This window comes from Phalaenopsis equestris, unplaced genomic scaffold, assembly GCF_001263595.1.
Source record: "Phalaenopsis equestris unplaced genomic scaffold, ASM126359v1 Scaffold000347, whole genome shotgun sequence".
In the NCBI taxonomy this organism is placed as follows: Eukaryota; Viridiplantae; Streptophyta; class Magnoliopsida; order Asparagales; family Orchidaceae; genus Phalaenopsis; species Phalaenopsis equestris.
The window spans coordinates 899,064-916,518 of NW_018164789.1; the positions used below are offsets into that span (position 1 = coordinate 899,064).

The following is a 17,455-nucleotide window of genomic DNA, read 5'->3' on the forward strand; positions in this document are numbered from 1 at the left end:
ACTCCTGCTGTATACTTCTCCAAGGTGGTGACCAAGTCAACCCGTTTCCCTCACAACCCTCTCCCTGTTTTCCAAGCTTCCAGTTGTTGCTTTTCCCCGTATCCGCTTGTTTCGTCGTCGCAAACCCTCTTGCCACCTCACTTGCTAACTTCCGCTCATGTTGTCCCTCCCTGCCGAGCCACACGAACCCATTGCCCCTTCTGCAGGGTTGCAACCCCCCTCCTATCACTTCCTTTACTTGTCGTTTAAATTCTAGTCATTCCTACTTCCACCACCGGCCTGTAGCAATCATTCTTACCTTTCAAACTGCCAACCACTGACCCACCTACCATTTCCTCCACCCCGCCCCACCCATCCCGTCACTACTGCCCACGAATATTCTGTTATTTTCTTGTATTTTTTGTCTCTATTTGAGTTATGACTGTAACCCTAGTTGTTTTGCTTAATAATATTTGTTTTTGTTATTGTGGTTTATATTAACTTTGATATCATTTGGTATCAGATTTAGCCTAACTCTAATTCTACCCTAGGGTTTCCTAGCATTTGTCTTACCCCTCCATCAAAATTTTCTTTCCTATTCCCTAATCATAGTCAAACTTTAACCTAATCTTAATTTTCTTTTGTTGATATCATTTTGCTTAATAAATCAATTTTTTACACCCTTCACCTCCCAACTCTGAAATGCAGCCATGCACGAAGGAGATACATGTCCAAGCCTACCCGAAAAGAGATACAACGAGCGATACGTCGACTTTAACGGGGGCTTGCGAATATTGAGGATGAAACCCAGAGGGGCTTACTCTCGATGGTGACAAGGAAAGTCGAAAGAGGCAAATAATTTTGATCCTTTTTCATATGGAGGATTTCAGTGATGAAGAAGAAAGACCATGAAGCTTTGGAATCTAGTATCAGAGGAGACCAAGTGAGAATACCCCATATAGAAAACACAGGGACTTCAAAATAAATGTGGATCTACCAGAGTTTGATGGAGGTATGGATCCATATGATTTTATCTAATGTCTACAATCAGTTGAGAGGATCTTTGAATACAAAGAGGTGTCAGAAGATAGAAGGGTGAAGCTGCTATCAAATTGATGAAGAACGTTTTCTTGCGGCGGGACAACTTGAAGAGGCAGAAGAAAGGAGAAGGCAATGATAAAATTACCAAGTGGCAGAAGATGTTGAAGGTGATGCGGAGAACATACCTACCTTCTCACTACTATCAGAATATGTTTACAAACCTCACTGCTTGTAACAAAGAGATCTATCAGTGGAGGAGTTCACGACGCAGTTTGATCAGTTGCAGATGAAATGTGATTTGGTCTAAGTGGAAGAACACACCATAACACGTTATGTGAGAGGCCTGAAGCCCACTATTGGCAATGTGGTGCAACTGCAACCTTATTGGTCACTTGGAGATGTCCAGCCTTAGCATTGAAAGTGGAAAGGTGGCAAAAACAGAGCAGACAACCATCATTGTTAAACAACCACCCATAATTGGAGACACCAGCAGGAGCATACCTTGGGGTGTTGAGAAAACTGGTTCGGTTAAGGATAGAGCCGCTCCTAGTGAGAAGCTTGAAAAGAGTAGCATAGCTACTACAATACCCGTCAGAAAATTCTTCAAATGTCACAGATTTGGGCACATCGCTTCCAGCTGCCCAATAAGCCAAGTTGCGTCTTTTACCAAGCGGCGCCCCATGGAGGAGGTTAGGGGCAAGGAGAAAGCTGAGGAATAGAGTGAGGTGTGTCATATTCCATCGGATGAAGGAGAGTCGCTCGTGTTTTGACTGGTCCTATATACTGATAATATGAGGGATTTAGAGTGGCTTCACCTCAATATATTCTACATTCTTTGCACTATGAACGAGAAGGTATACAGTCTCATCATTGATGGAGGGAGCAGTAAGAACGTGACATTCACATAGATGGTTGAGAAGTTGGGCCTCATGACTTAACGTGACTGAAGAAGGAAAATAGGGTCAACATTAACAAGAGAGTTGCCTAGTGGAGTTTTCGATTAGGGCCTAGTTGCAGGATCAAGTGTTGTGTGTGGTAGTACCCATAGATGTCTACCACTTTTTGGGGAGATCGTGACAGTTGACCGTAGAACTCAACACGATGGATTCATGAACACCTACTTTTTCTCCAAGGAGAGGAAGTGCATCGTCCTTCTCCCTTCTGCGGAGTCCGAAATCACAGGAGCCCTTTCTAGCAGAGCGACATTGGTGGGACCGGTTTTGGTGACGACAGAGGATAAGATCTAGATGTTGATTCTAGATACGAGACAATCACGACAGAGAACATTTCAGAACATCATGATTGATACCTTACTACCATGAACACCATCGTTCGGGAAGTTTTAGGATACCCTAACTTTAGATCAGGTTGAGCTGACCTTTGTTTACTTTGGGAGGGTTCAGTAGTATATGTGTGACACGGACCCAACTCAGTTCAGTGGACTCTCGGGGGAATGGATCAATATGGATGTATGCTCACAAGTGGAGAAGACTCTAGTGTTTTGGGGGACATTGCAGTCGTTAGTGGGATTTATGTGCTTCTCAAACTGCAGTAGAAGATGATTTAGCCCCGGAAGATTACATCAACTCTATCGCCATCAACATACAGCTAGAAGTTTCAACGAATGAAGTTGAAGCTTCCCTAACCTCAGGAGAATGACACAAAGGATATTGATGAATCGGTCCAACCCGGTCCGGCTAGGGGGTTTCTGTTTAGTAGGGAGGCTGGATTGACCGGCTGTTTGGATGGAAGCTTTGAGCGGGATTTACTGCCCCCTTTTCTCCTATTCTCCCACCATCTTATTCTATATTTGTTACTTGTTGTTTAGGGTTCGGTTTTGTGTGTTTTGATTTCATATTCTTAGTCGGTAGGCGTTTTCCCTTGCTATGATTGTATCTGAGGACAGGTGGCACTTTGGTTGTATATTGCTCTGAGGTGGTGACTCCCTTGACTAGTTTCCCCCCACGCAATCCTTCCCCTCTCCCTATTTTCCACACTCCCAGTCGTTGCTTTTCCCCGCGGCCTGCTTGTTGCGCCACCACAAACTCTCTTGCCACCTCACTTGCTAACTACCACTCACGCTCTTAGCCGCACCAACCCAGCGCCCCTCTCACAAGGTTGCAACCCCATCCTACCACTTCTACTTGTCGTTTTGCTTCTAGTCGTTCTTGCTTCCACCACCGGCCTACAACAATCCTGCTTGCCTTTCTAGCTTCTAGTCATCGACCCACCTACCACCTCCTCCACGCCGCTCCACTGTCAACCACCCATATTGTCACCTGTCTACGGATATTTCTATTTGGCCCTAGCCAAGTACTGCTATTTAATTGTGTTTTTTGTTTTTGTTTGAGTCCCGATTGTAACCCTAGTTATTTTGCTTAATAATATTTGTTTCAGTTGTTGTGGTTTGGCTTAACTCTGGTATCACACCCGTTGCTACAACCCCACCATAAGGTCAACTATTAATAAAATTACATTTAACGTATTCAGTTTTAGATCTACTCAAATGAGAGTCTTTAGACTCTAAAGTAAACATCCATAATTCAAGTTTTTCCCAACTCTTCTAGTCTTATCCACAAGAAGGTTGTCACCAAGGTACATCGTCCTGTAAATGTCTAGCTAGAACATTCACAACTAAAGAAAAAAAAATAAATGGGCTTAAAACTGATCCCTTATGTAGTTCAACTGAAATAGGAAAATACTTGATCAATCCTCTTTTTGTTCGAACACAAGTAATAGCTCTAGTATATATATTTTTAATAACTTCAATATAAGTAATATCAACACATTTTTTTTCTAGAACTCTCCAAATTACTTCTCTTGGAAACTTATCATGAGTTTTTTTCTAAATCAACAAAAATCATATATAAATCCTCTTACTCTGTCTATAATTTTTCATCAAACCTCTCACTAAATGTATAAGCTTCCATAATAGATTTGCTCATCATAAATCTAAACTGATTTTGAGAAATTTTTGTATCATGTTGAACCTATGTTTAATTATTTTCTCCCATAATTTTAATATTTAACACATCAATTTAATTCTTCTATAATTTGCACTCCTGTGCACTGCCTTTATTCTTAAAAATATGAATCAACATACTCTTTCTCCATTAATCAGTTATCTTTTTAGTTTTTAAAATAATAATAAAAAGTTTAGTAAGCCAAAAAATTTCTAGATATCCCAAAGATTTACACATTTCTATTGGTATATCATCAGGGTCTGTTATTTTTTGACACTTCATTTTCTTTAAAACCTCTTCAACTGTCATTTTACTAATTTGATAGTAAAAAGAAAAAGATTTATTATTTACGACATTAAGACCACTAAAACTAATCGTATTTTCATAATCTTCATTGAAAGGTTTATCAAAATATCTCACATACCTATATTTAATACTCTCATATAAGAAAAATAATTTTTGATTTTCATCATTGATACACTTTACTTCTAAATCTTTATTTTTCTTATCTCTTTCCTTAGCTAGTTTATATTTATATCTTTCACACTCTTTAGTATATAATTTATTATAAAAATCACTAAGTATAAAATTCTTTCCATAAAAATTATTCTCGCTGACTTCTACTGGTGATCTTATATTTTTCTCCATTTTTCAAGCTTTCTAAACCATTTTTTAAAACAATTTTTGTTAATTTTTTTTTCTTGCACATTATTATTCCACATACTATTTTTATTCATAAGAGATTTTCTTTTTGATTTTCTAAGCACGTCTTTTGCAATTTGCTTGATAGTATCTGTTACTACTGTAATACACATTTTTTATTGAAACAAGTAAAAATTATCATTTTAAAAATACACCTAATTTTTTGCACCGCCCTAAACACGTCCAAATTATTTTAATAAAATTCTACATTTTATAACAACCCAATTTGTTTTATAATTTATACATAAATAATCAATATATTTTGAGTTATAAAATTTAAAATAATATCTTAATTACACTTAACTGATTACTTATTTAATTAATTCATGTTAATAATCCCCTTTACTGTTGCAATTTAGAGAATCACACTTATGTTTGCATGTAATGGCTTGATATTTTTAAGGGATGGAATTAATTGATGAGTTTATATATATATATGTGTGTGTGCGCGCGCGCGCGCGCGCGCGCGTTGGAATTTTTTATTGAGTGTCTACCATAGATCTTGAAAGATTTTTATCTAAATGATCGGATGTGTCATTTGAATAATTATATACTACCCTGAATAGAAAATTATTATTTTAAAATCGATCTAACACTTCTGGTGATGAAAATTTTTAGAATTTATGGTTGTGTGTTAACAAGATTTTTCATTTATCTTGCTGGTATAAGATAGTGTTTATTTTATTTTGGGATCTAATATCCCCATAAGGGTCCCTACAAGAGAAAACTCTCATGGTTAATTATAGCTTTAGAGCTCTGAACTCTAGAGAAAACTCTCGATTAAAATACTAAATTATATTATTCAGATTTCAGGATTGGAAATTTCAAAGCTAGAATTTTTCAGGCTGATAAATGGTTCCAAATTCAAAATTTAAAAGAAAATGTTGGGACTTACAATCCAATGACAGTGTGTCATGGAAAGGCCTCGAAAAATGATTTAACCTATGAAGGAATGTTTACCTCGAAGATTTAGAGTTGATGATCATTGGAGAGGTTTGAGTTTAGTCAAGATTTGGGTTGAATCAAAGGGATTGAAATAGATTAGACAAGATTGGTTTGAAAAGGTTAAATGAAAAGGTTAAGTTTGAAGGTTTGAATTAGAATGATATGTTTGAAATTTTGACTTTGAAGTGTTTGAGTTGGAAAGATTTCTAATCGATGTGAAACTCTAATTCTGAAATAAATTTAGACTTTATAAGGAGGCTAAGTAGGTAAACTACCCTGAATTTTGAGCATAATGCCCCATATCAAGATGTTTATGTCTTTCTATTGTCCTGGGTCCATTGATATCCTTTGACTATCAACCAATCATATAACCAAAAATCTTCATTTAGCGTTATAACAATGTGAATTGTAGAATTTATTAGCTAAAGGTGGTTAAACGTGCCTTAGTCAGGAACCATGGGTGACTTCATCCAATGGCAACTACAAAGTTTCAGGGGTTAAAGGTTGTTTGTTTTATAGGTCATTGCCCTTAGGAATAACTATAGTACCTAATAATCTAACCTATGTTTCTAGATTGGAATAAGGGTATATGTGATTGTAGGTTTTTCTTTATGTTAGCTCATTGTAGGGTTTACAGTTGATCTATCTTGGTTTGATTCCCGTGATTTAAGTTTGTGTATTTTAGATTTTTGTTTGGGGTTTGATTTTTAACTTGTGATTTGTTCTAACTCCTATGCTTGTCGGTTGATGTGATGATCAGGGTTTTCTCTAGGTTTGATGGTTTTCATTTGGTTTTCTAAGTTACTGTTCTCCATTCAATTTTGCTCTTAAGTTCAGTTAATGTGAAGTTTTATGTTGAAATTTTTTTCCCTTGCAAGCTTATGTGATTAAAGGTTAAAGTGTCTTTTAAAGATTTTTATAATTTTAAGGATTTTAATTGTTTTAAATGTTTGAGTTTTTTTATAATTTTTTTTCAATTGTTTAAGTCTTATTTTATTTCTTAAAGGATTTTAAATGATTTTTTTTCTTTTAAATGGTTTTATTAATTTTTTTAAGAGGTTTTAACAGTTCATATTTTTTAAGAGGTTTTAATTTTCATTTTTAAAGAGTTTAAAATCATCTTTTAAATTGTTTTATATTGCTTTAACTTTTTATTTTCAAAGGGTTTTAAACGCATAAGCATGCACGTGGCATTTTTTTAGTTTAAAATACCTAGAAGGACAACTTGCTCATTTAGGGTCTATTTGGGGCGGCTGCAGCTTATCCAGATAAGCAGTTTATCCTAATAATCTGTTGATAAACAATTTATTTTAATAAATTGGCTAGTTGTTTGGTTTGTGTGTTTCGAAAACAGCTGATTCTGAATAAATGATCATTCCGCCCCTGTTCTATATAAGCTATTAGCTGTTTATTTTGTGCGTTTGGAAAACAACTGATTCGCAGGTTTTTGGTAGATAAAGGACCATTTACACATTATAAAATTTAATTTTGAAAAAAATATTTTTAAATTATGTGTAACATAAATTGTAATCTATAATTTCTATTTGACACTAATTTTAAAATAAATTAATTTAAATTTAAGAAAAATGTAGACTCAAACAAAAGAAATATGCATGAGCTGAAGAAATTGAAGTGAAGAACTTCTTATAACCCTTCTTCTATTACACAAATAGCACAAAGTACAGACACATATATATAGATTTATTGCATGACAAATTTGTAATTTCATAACAGTATAAAATTTTGGTGCTAACTTCATCTAAAATAGAGTTCAAGATATCAAATTAAAACCAAAATACATATTGAAATTACAATTATTAATAAGATTATAACATTCGATTTAAAATGCAAAAATAACATCTCATGAGAACCATTGCTCGATTGGTGCACGATCGGACCCCGAGCAACATTATGAGGTTGGGAAACACTCGAACTACAAGTGATTGTCTCCGATTGAGACATCGTCGAACCCTGTGCAACGTTGTTTGATTGAGATAACGTAGAATTTGAAGGGTTGTCTGCCCACCTGAAGAAGTCGCAGTCGCCCGGTTCATGTTTCCAAATCGGGCACTTATAGAACAGTCGCCCGTAGCTATGTTGTCGGCGTGACATCAGTAGCAACGATGGCATTCCGCAGCGGCACATCACTTGCCCAGACTTTCCTGAATACCTGGATCTCATCGTCCTGCAATTATTAAAAAGATAATATATCAGTCAAAATATAGAGCGGTTGCCCAACGACACATTACTATGTAGCATGTCCAACTATTTTATAACATGTGGATCTTTATAGCAGCGGTTGCCCATGAAGACAAGGGTCATCCAAGCTACCCTTAAAATAGAGAAACCCCAAATATTCTCCAGTTTACATTTTCAATAAAATGGAACGGTGGGATGGAAGCCTACCTGCAATAGTTAATGGTGGGATGGAAGCCTACGTCGGCATATCGCGAAAGATGACCCATTTCTTTTTCCAAACACCAAATGTTCTTTTGATCACCCCGCGTAAGGATAAGTGATGTTTATTGAACTTTTTTTTCTATATCGAGCGACGTCAATTGATCTCTCAAAATCAGGGATGTGGTCTTTTGTGTCTGGTAATGACTTTAAATACCCTCTCTGTAAGGAATATCCAGCATTCACCAAATAATATTTGTCTGTCACGAAAGACATTAATTTTTTTATTGATCCGTTCTAACAAAAACTAATAGGATAAAAAAAACCAACCTGGAAGTGGGTGAGGGAAGCGTTGTCTGTTATTCTTTGTTGCATAGGCATAAAGACGGCTGTCATGAGCACTCACTTCTCATTCGACCAACACAAACGTGAAACACATGTTGAAGTCACAAACGGTCATCACATTTTGGGTTGGGGAACTTCACCGGCCAATGCAAACCACCTTTTCATCACTAGGGAGTCGGGCATCCACGTGCATACCGTCAATTGCCTCAATGCAGTTATGTTTGGATTTGTTATTCATTTCAAATGGCAGCGCAAAAATTATATTTAGAAGTAAACATAATGCATTAAAGAAACTAACCTTGAAAAATGACATGTAACGTGGGTCATTAGCAATTTTTTCGAGAGTTGCACTGAATGACGGATATTCTGGCTTAATTATTTGGGAAGCTAGGCTAATTAGTGCTTTCAATCCTTCAGATAAGTATAGACTTATTGTCTCGAAAGAATGCTGAAATCACTCAATTGCTCCCCTGATCAATTCATTCTGAGATAAAATATACAACATAATTGCTAACACCTCCCTTGTAGTTGTTTTGGACGAACCTCCAAGGCTGTGGTTGCTACGTAGCTCATGCAGAATATCCAAAAAAATTGGTGCACTCATGTGAAATATGTTGTTGAACCTTATGGGATGTCCAGCTAGTATCTCGTCAACCCTTTTATCTCCAATAAAGGATGAGGTCATGCGTGGTGTTCGAACAATGGCGGAGCGATAGGATTCTAACAGTAATATAGCAATCGCAGTAGCCATTCTTTTGCAGCGTTCTCGCCGTCAATCCATCCTGGATAAATGATTTAATATGAATAAACAACTTGTTAAAATAAACGACAAAAAATAGTTTTAATACTTAAAAAGCAACCATTTTGCGCATATACAACATAATATTAAAACAGTTCCACATATCAATGTCTTGGAAATACTACAAAAGCAAACACATCCGCAAAAATCCTCAATACAAGACGAACAAAATAGCAAAGACTCATTTTTGAATCAAGAGACGCAAATATTCAACACGCAGTTCAGTCTGAAGCTTCTTGAATATCTGTCTGCGGGTTAAGAAAAAGGCGGGATCAGCCACAAGTTCTGGAGTATCTCCTAAAAGGGTCATAAAATCATCAACACTGGGATCATCAGGTTGCAGAGCTGCAAATACTTCTATCAGAAAAAAGCAAATATTGCATGATCAAACAAATCCAAAGCAAAACTGACTTGCTAATATGCTATCCAAATTTGGGAAGCTTGAAGGAAAAAAAAATTTAGATTGTTTTTAACAACAAATCTACTGCAACCCATATTAGGAAGTATTTATCACCAAGCTCAGATCTATCTAGGATGGAACATATATTATCTAGAAGCAAATTTTCAACTTCTTGTAACTCGTTCATTTTAAAATGCCTTTTTTTTAGAGGACAAGAGTTATATATATGCACAACTAAATTCCTTCTCCAAAATATCCTTCATATTTATTTGTGGAATGATACTTTTTCCCTGCATCATTGAACATTTTGCATTCAAAATCCTCAAAATAGAAATGTCACAGAGAACATCGACGGTACACTAGAAAACATAAATGTCATGTAAGAAAAACGAAAATCATCTGAAAACAAAACACATTGGCATTCCAATTAAACATAATTAATAGAGATTGTCATTCATTCCTTCCTGTTATAAAAGTATTTTAAGTAAAGAATGATGAAACATAATACCACTGAAATGCCACGGAATAGATCAACTCAAAATATACAACCAATGTAACAAATCAACGTTCATTTTAGATGCATTGAAGCAAAATAGCAACAGAGAAGAATTCCAAGACTGGCCACAAACAATTTAGCAATTGGGACATTCGACAACAATGAGTTGGGGGAAGATTCACAAATAGCACAAAGTTATTCTGATGCTCAAGAATCATCACACTAAATTTTAGAACTAAACATACAAGAAGTTATCAAATTTCAGAAAGAGATAAGAACAAAGTTAGAAATCTCGTGATCGTGGCCACCGCATATGGAACTGAGACGGCTGAAATCCAGAGCACTGATCACTCAATAAAATTGCAAGGAGAAATTATCTCCATAAAAATCGGAATGCTTCATTCATACACAATCCCTGAAAGCCATCCATACGCAATCCTCCAACTTATGGTAAACAAGAAAACTGATCGCAGGGGATAAGTACTTACAGAGCGAAGCGAGGGCGGATCGCAGGGGAGAAGAGAGAAGAGAAAATTAATGCATGAGAAAGATCAAGCATGATCGATCGAAACTTGCGATCTCGTCTTTCTCATATCGCTATACCTAGGGCACGAGCTGGGAATGCTGCGGAAGAGGGGTAAGTAAATAAAAAAAAGCGTGAAACATTGGCCCGCAACCCTGAGGGTGCGGGCCGCGATCTTATTTTAACCCAAAACGGCGTTTTATGGGACGCAGCTAAGACGCGAAAAACAAACTAATTCAGTGCATTTTCAAAACGCACAATCTGCAAATAAGCCCCCCCAAACACACCCTTATTCTTTATTTTTTACATGCTTAAACATATGAGAAAACCATGGGAATGAGAGGACTCATACATGATATTAACATGAAGGAAAAATGCATGGAAAGTACTTTCACTTATACATGCTTAAAATCATAATGAAACATGGATATTTTGTTACTGAATATGCTTAAAACATGAAGTGGAAACATGGATATTCTTTACCCTAACACATACCTAACATGAAGAAGTAACATGGGCATTCATTACACTAACATGATGCTCTTAACATACCATGGGTGAAGAGACCATCAAGCATTTTGAATAAAAATACTTTTAGAGGAGAGGTAATAGTGAGGAGCTATGTAGCACCGACACTTCTAAAAATGTGTCTTACCCATGCGGATATATATCAGACACCGACACTTGTCTGACATGTCATGACACTTCTTTGACACTACAAAACATATGTCTGAATTTTTTTCAGGCCCAAACAGTCTAGATCACACCTCAACACTGCATCGAACGTGAGCTTAATATGATTTCAAGAAAACAGGACAAAGGAATTAGAAAATTATAAATATATGTATAGCCTTAATTTTACCTCATAGTCAAACCGCCTAATCTATCGTCATGTTGAAACTCCCTCTAATATTTGTCAAAATCGAGCATCAAAGGTGCATCAAATATTCATCGAAACCGAACATTAGTAATTCCCACTTTGAAATTATACGTTTTTTAAAATCTTATAAGATAAGTTGGATTAATTCTCTTAAAACATATTATATCTAATTTTAAAAGTAATTTTCATAAGCATGTGATTTTATAATATAAATTAAATTTATGACGTTAAATGTTATTCTTGTATAATTTGTGTTTTGATGTTTTTAATAGAGAATAATGAAAAAATCTATATTTAATAAATATAAAATTATGTCATGTCCTATTTTTTTCGATTATGTCGTGTCCCCGTATTATGTCATGTCGTGTCGTGACTGTGACCATGCTTCATAGGTGAGGAGGAAGGGAAGAGAGGTGAAGGACAGTGGAGAAGTGAAGAGAATGTAAAAGAAGAAGAAGAATAGAGAGAAGAGGAGTAATGTGGAGAAATATGGAGAAATGAGTGGAGAAGAACAAGTAGAACAAGTGTGGAGAAGTAGAGATGAGTGTAGAAGAATAAGAAGAACAAGTGTGGAGAAGTAGAGATGAGGGGTGGAGAGAAGGAGATTGGAAAAGAAAAGATGAAGGATGTGCCAGAAGATATGAGGGTCAAATTAGTTGTTATCAAGTTGAAGAAAAGTATCTCTTTATGGTGGGAAAACTTGCAACGATAGAGGAAAAAAAAGGCAGCGATAAAATTACCAGGTGGGAGAAGATGATGAAAGTGATGCAGAGGAAATATCTCCCGCCTCATTATCATTAGGATATGTTTCTAAGGCTCCACCGCCTGCAGCAAAGGGATCTATCACTAGAGGAGTTTGCAGAGCATTTTGATCGGTTGCAGCTAAGGTATGATCTAGTCGAGCCCGAGGAGGACACTACAGTGCATTATCTAGGGGGCCTGAAGCCAGTTATTAGCAATGTAGTACATATGCAGCCTTATTCGTTACTTGGAGATATTCTGACTCTATCCCTGAAAGTGGAGAGGCATTAGAAATAGAGCAGACAACGGTCATCTTTCAGGCAGCAATCGTCGGGCAGGCAGTCTCCTACAGTTACCATGACCTACAGGGTACCCTGGAAGACATTAGCAAGCACGGACATGAGAATGACACTCCGAATCAGAGCGGGAAGAAATAGGAGAAATTTAGTTCCTCCAATATTGTATCGACCAGGAAGTGTTACAGATGCCACAGCTACGACCACATTATCTCTAGCTGCCCTATGAGCAAGTTAGTCACTCACAGATTAGGGCATCGTGGAGGAGATCAACGAAGAGGAGAAAACTGAGGAACAATATAATGTGTATCAACTTCCCCCAGATGCAGAAGAGGCGCCCGTGATTCGACAGATCCCGCAAACTAAGGACATAAGAGATTCGCAGTGGTTTTGCCGCAACATATTCTACACCCGCTACGCAGTGAACGAAAAGGTATGCAGTCTCATCATTGACGGTGGGAGCAGCAAGAAAGTGGCATCGACACAGATGGTAGAGAAACTGGTACTCACTACTCAGTCATTCTGAGTCATATTAACTGATGTTACTGAAGGAGAATCATACCAGCATCGACTGGAGTTGCTTAGTAGATTTCTCAACTAGGGGCCAGCTACATGACCAGGTGTGGTGTGACATGTTCTCTATAGATGTCTGTCACCTTCTATTGGGACGACCATGGCAGTTTGACTGGAAGAATCAGCACGACAGATTCAGAAACACTTATTTTTTCACCAAGGGCGGGAAGTGCATCATCCTACTTTCTTCCATGGAGCCTGAGATCACAGGAGCCCTTATCAGCAAGCAGCATATGTGGGGCAAGTTTTGGTTACGACACGGGATGAGAGGGTTTAGATACATGCTCCAGACATGGGATAGCTATGGCAGAGTTTTTCAAGGCTTCACGGTCGATTCTGTGCCACCAACTCCCCATCGGGCGGGAAGGTTCAGGTTACTCTTAGTGCTCCGGCTATAACCGAGGAGGTGGTGAAGTTTTTTCTTTCTTAATCCCCTTCTCCAATCCTTTTGTTTCCTTCACCCTAGTCGTGGGCTGCCTCCAACACATCCTCCTTGCACTGTCGCCCACTTCCAGCCCTCCCATCCACCTATCAACACCCTGTCCTCCCTTCCCCAGCTGCCAGACCCTGCTGTCCAGCGCTCTGGCCACCAACCTGCATCCCGCCGAACACTCCAGGCAGTTCTCCTTGCTGTCCGGGTCACCCCCACCAGCACCCAACACCTTCCGTTGCTTTCCCCACCACTTTCCCTGCCGCCCCACCCCCCCACCAACCTACCACGCTGCCTCCAATCCTTTCCTGTCCTTGTACTATTTCGCCAATGCCACCACCGCCCCAGGTCTTCTCCTCCGGCCTTAGCCTATATTAGTTTTTTGAATGCATAAAATATTTTTCTTCCTATAAACCGTAATAAAATTTGGTTGTAGAATAATGACATGAAGCTTTATTCCACGTGACCAAGTTAAGAAAAAAAAATAGTAATCACTAAAATTGAGTTGCCATAGTCACTTTTGCTCTCCTATGAAGGCATGCTTCATCTAATTAATGAACGAACTCGGGATGCATTGATGATTTAAAATTGATTGAAAATTGGATTGGTTTTTTAATTGAGGCATTTACATGCATTCCACCCTGTTCCTATGTATTTACATATCTAACACCTAAACTTATACTTTTTAATTTCATACCATCCAAATCTTTCATATCACATCTAAAATATCACTATTTTAACTTTAAATTAAAAATGAAATACACCTTTTTCATGAATACATAAGGTGGCATGTATTTAAAAAATTTAAGTTTACGGGCTCCGAATGTAAGTACATAAGAATTGTGTGGTATGTATGTAAATCTTCCTTTTTATTTGAGTAAAGCTCAAATTTAAAGAGCTGGTTAGCTAAGCGCATTTTCTCGTAGGAGTTTTATTCAAGCTTAAATAGGGCTATGGCAAGTCTGAAAATGAATTACCTTGCTTCACAAAGAAAGAAATTTTACTAAATTGTTGTCCGGGAACTGCTCTAGTAGAGGCCCTGGAGGGTAATGTTAAAGGGGACATTTGGTGAGAAAAATCTTCTTTGATGGATTAACAAAATGAATATGATTAGTGTAGAGATTTACTGACGCTCTTTTAATTGTCATCTTTTTGTTTAGGGGCATTTACCAGTATATACCACCCAATTCCTATGTATTTACATATCTCCCTAAAATTTTCTCATTTACATGTATATCATTCAAATCTTCACATCACATAAAAATATTACAATTTTAACTTTTAAAAGTGAAATACATGTTTTCATATATACTTAGTGTCATTTATTTAAAAATAAGTTTATGCGTTAGATATATGTACATACATATGAATTAGGTTATAGCTTCTGGGTTACCTTTTTTCCTGTCAAAATCATAAACTTAATGATATTTTCCAGCATTTCATTAAAAGGTTACTTAACCATCTTTCATAATGCTAAAATTTTGTTTGCGGGCTGCAGGTTAAGCACGAGCTTGCCGGCCGAAATGTAATATCAGAGGCATTAAGAGACGCGAGCAAGAAGAGGCTCTTAAATTCTCTGAATCAGGCTAACGAGCGACTGAGAAACCATTCGTAAGCATTCCAAATCTTTCATTTAACATTTTAACGACATTGGAAAAAGCTGGTATCAGCATATACAGCTATAAAACTATGTTTTGGTCTCAGTATAATGGCTTGTGCTTCCTTGCATGGATCCCCCTCATAATATACTATATGTCACTTTTGTTTAGTATTAATATAATGTTTAGAATTTTTTTATGTTCCCTACAACAAGCCTTCTTTCATTCAGATAACTTGTTTGCTGGAAGATTTTCATACATTGCTCTCAATTCCCATGTATTTACATATCTAAAACTGAAACTTCAATTTTTACATATATTCCACTTTTCCTATGCAGTTACGATATTTTTGATGTGGCGTGAAAGATTTAGGTGGTATAAATGTAAAAGAAGGAATGTATAGGTGTTGGATATGTAAATATGTAGGAATTGGATGGTATGTATGTAAATAACTGCCCCTTGTGATTTGCATCAAATTTGCTTCCCTTTACAGGCTCGACATCGAATCTTCTTCGGCCTCGCTCGAATTGGACTGCTTTAAGAAATATGAGAAGGTTGGCAAAACCTTTTATATTTCTCAGATTGCGGCGACCGCGAGGTGGCTATCATCGGCAAGCTTTGAGCAGATAAGGGAGCGGCTGAATCTAAACTCTGCAGTTCGTGATGCCGAAAGTAAACCAAAAGTGGTCGAAAATGCTGTTACTTCATCATCATCAAGAGGTTCTGCAAATCAAATTCTTGTTCAGTCGGTCCGAGAGGAACCGTTAATGGATGAAGTTTTAGGTAAATATGTTTGTGAATCTGCCGCAGTGGATTTGTCACATGGAAAGGTGGATCTTCCCCCCATACCTTCATTTTCGGAGTTTGTTAACCAAAAATCGAAGAAACAGAGCAGAATTTTTAACATGGGTTCTGAAAGTGCTCCAAAGAGGAGAGCTGAAGCTGAGAGGAATCAGAGAGTTGATGCTGGGAAGAAGATGAAGCAGTAGCAGAATATAGTTTAAAGTTTAAAACTTGAGGCTTAGCCGTTCTAGTTTAATTTTTCGATTCATTGGTGCAGTTATAAAGATGTAAATGTGTTGCTGCTCGCGAGCTTGAGTTTTGTGTGTATCAATGGAGAAAATATTATGTCCTGACACCGCACATCCGGACGGCCAACCACCAGTGGTCATGTCGCCATACACGTCAGTGGCAGGCGATGTGGCCACTGGTGGTTAGTCCTCCGAACATGCAAACACAAAATTTTTTGTATCAATGAGTTCTAGTTAGCTGTTGGGAGAAGTATATAATATAACACAGAACATGCATATTCATAAAACTAACCCTTTTTTGTGTTAAATATCTAATTTGTATGTCATGATCAAATTTGGCAATATTTGTATATAGGATGGATTTTCGATATGAATTTTGATATTTGGGCAATATTTGAATTATTTAGTCCATATATTTGTGCGTCGCGAAGCATGATCATATTTTTAAGAATCTGACGGTACGGAAAATATAGGTTGGGAGTTTTTATTCTGTTTTTTTTTTTTTTTTTTGGGCGATAATTTAAAATTTCTGGTATGTGCTAATTTCTTAAATAGCCTGAGGATATTTGGAATCACTTAAATTATATATTTATTTTTTAATTATTTTTCTTAAGAAGTATTTCAAACATCTAAAAGTTAATTCAAAATATTTTTAGAAGTTAAATTATTTTTGAAGTACAAAAATAAAGAAAAAGTTAAATCTTGTACTAAATAAAGACACAATTAAAAATAATAATCGTTTAACGTAAACTTAATTTTCTTTTTTTTTTTATTTTTTATTTTTTATTTTTTTTATTTGAAGGTTTAAGGATTGAATTGGTTCACTTTCTTTCTTCCTCTATAATTGGAAAAATTATTGCACCGTAAATCGGCATATCTGATCTACACCGTAGATCAAGGTGATCTAGGTGGGGATGTATTTTGACGGGCTCTATTTTTAATTTTTTTTTTATTTTTTATTTTTTAAAAAAAAAATTGATTGCATCATCATCGTAGATCACCGTGATCTACGGTGTAGATCGAACACCGCATACATTTCTGTATACAATAATTTTTCCTAAAATTGACGCCAGAAGTCTTTGCATGCAATTTTTTATTAGGAAAATTTGGAAATTTTCTTGTTATATTTTTCCGTATGCAATAATTTTTCCTAAATTTGTTAAATTTGATAGTTTCAAAATTGTTAGCTTTAAGCACATGGAAGATATAAAGTAAATAATGAGAAAGAGAAATAAAAGACTCTAAGAACAATATTAATAATATTTCCTTCTTCCCAAAAAAGTTCATTTTCGGGGACTATTGTTCAAATATTTATA

The 17,455-nt window shown here is 36.5% G+C and overlaps 1 protein-coding gene across 4 annotated transcripts in view; it reads left to right on the forward strand.

The window, feature by feature from the left end:
• The window catches only part of LOC110025984 (ATP-dependent DNA helicase Q-like 3), an 87,875-nt gene extending 71,354 nt beyond the window's left edge, over positions 1–16,521 (forward strand). For all 4 annotated transcript variants that reach the window (XM_020726699.1, XM_020726700.1, XM_020726701.1 and 1 more), the window contains 2 exons: positions 15,009–15,121; positions 15,602–16,521. In XM_020726699.1, the coding sequence (XP_020582358.1) occupies positions 15,009–15,121; positions 15,602–16,097 (609 nt within the window). In that variant the 3' untranslated portion in view covers positions 16,098–16,521. The remainder of the gene's footprint in view (positions 1–15,008; positions 15,122–15,601) is intronic.
• The last annotated feature ends 934 nt before the right edge of the window (positions 16,522–17,455 follow it).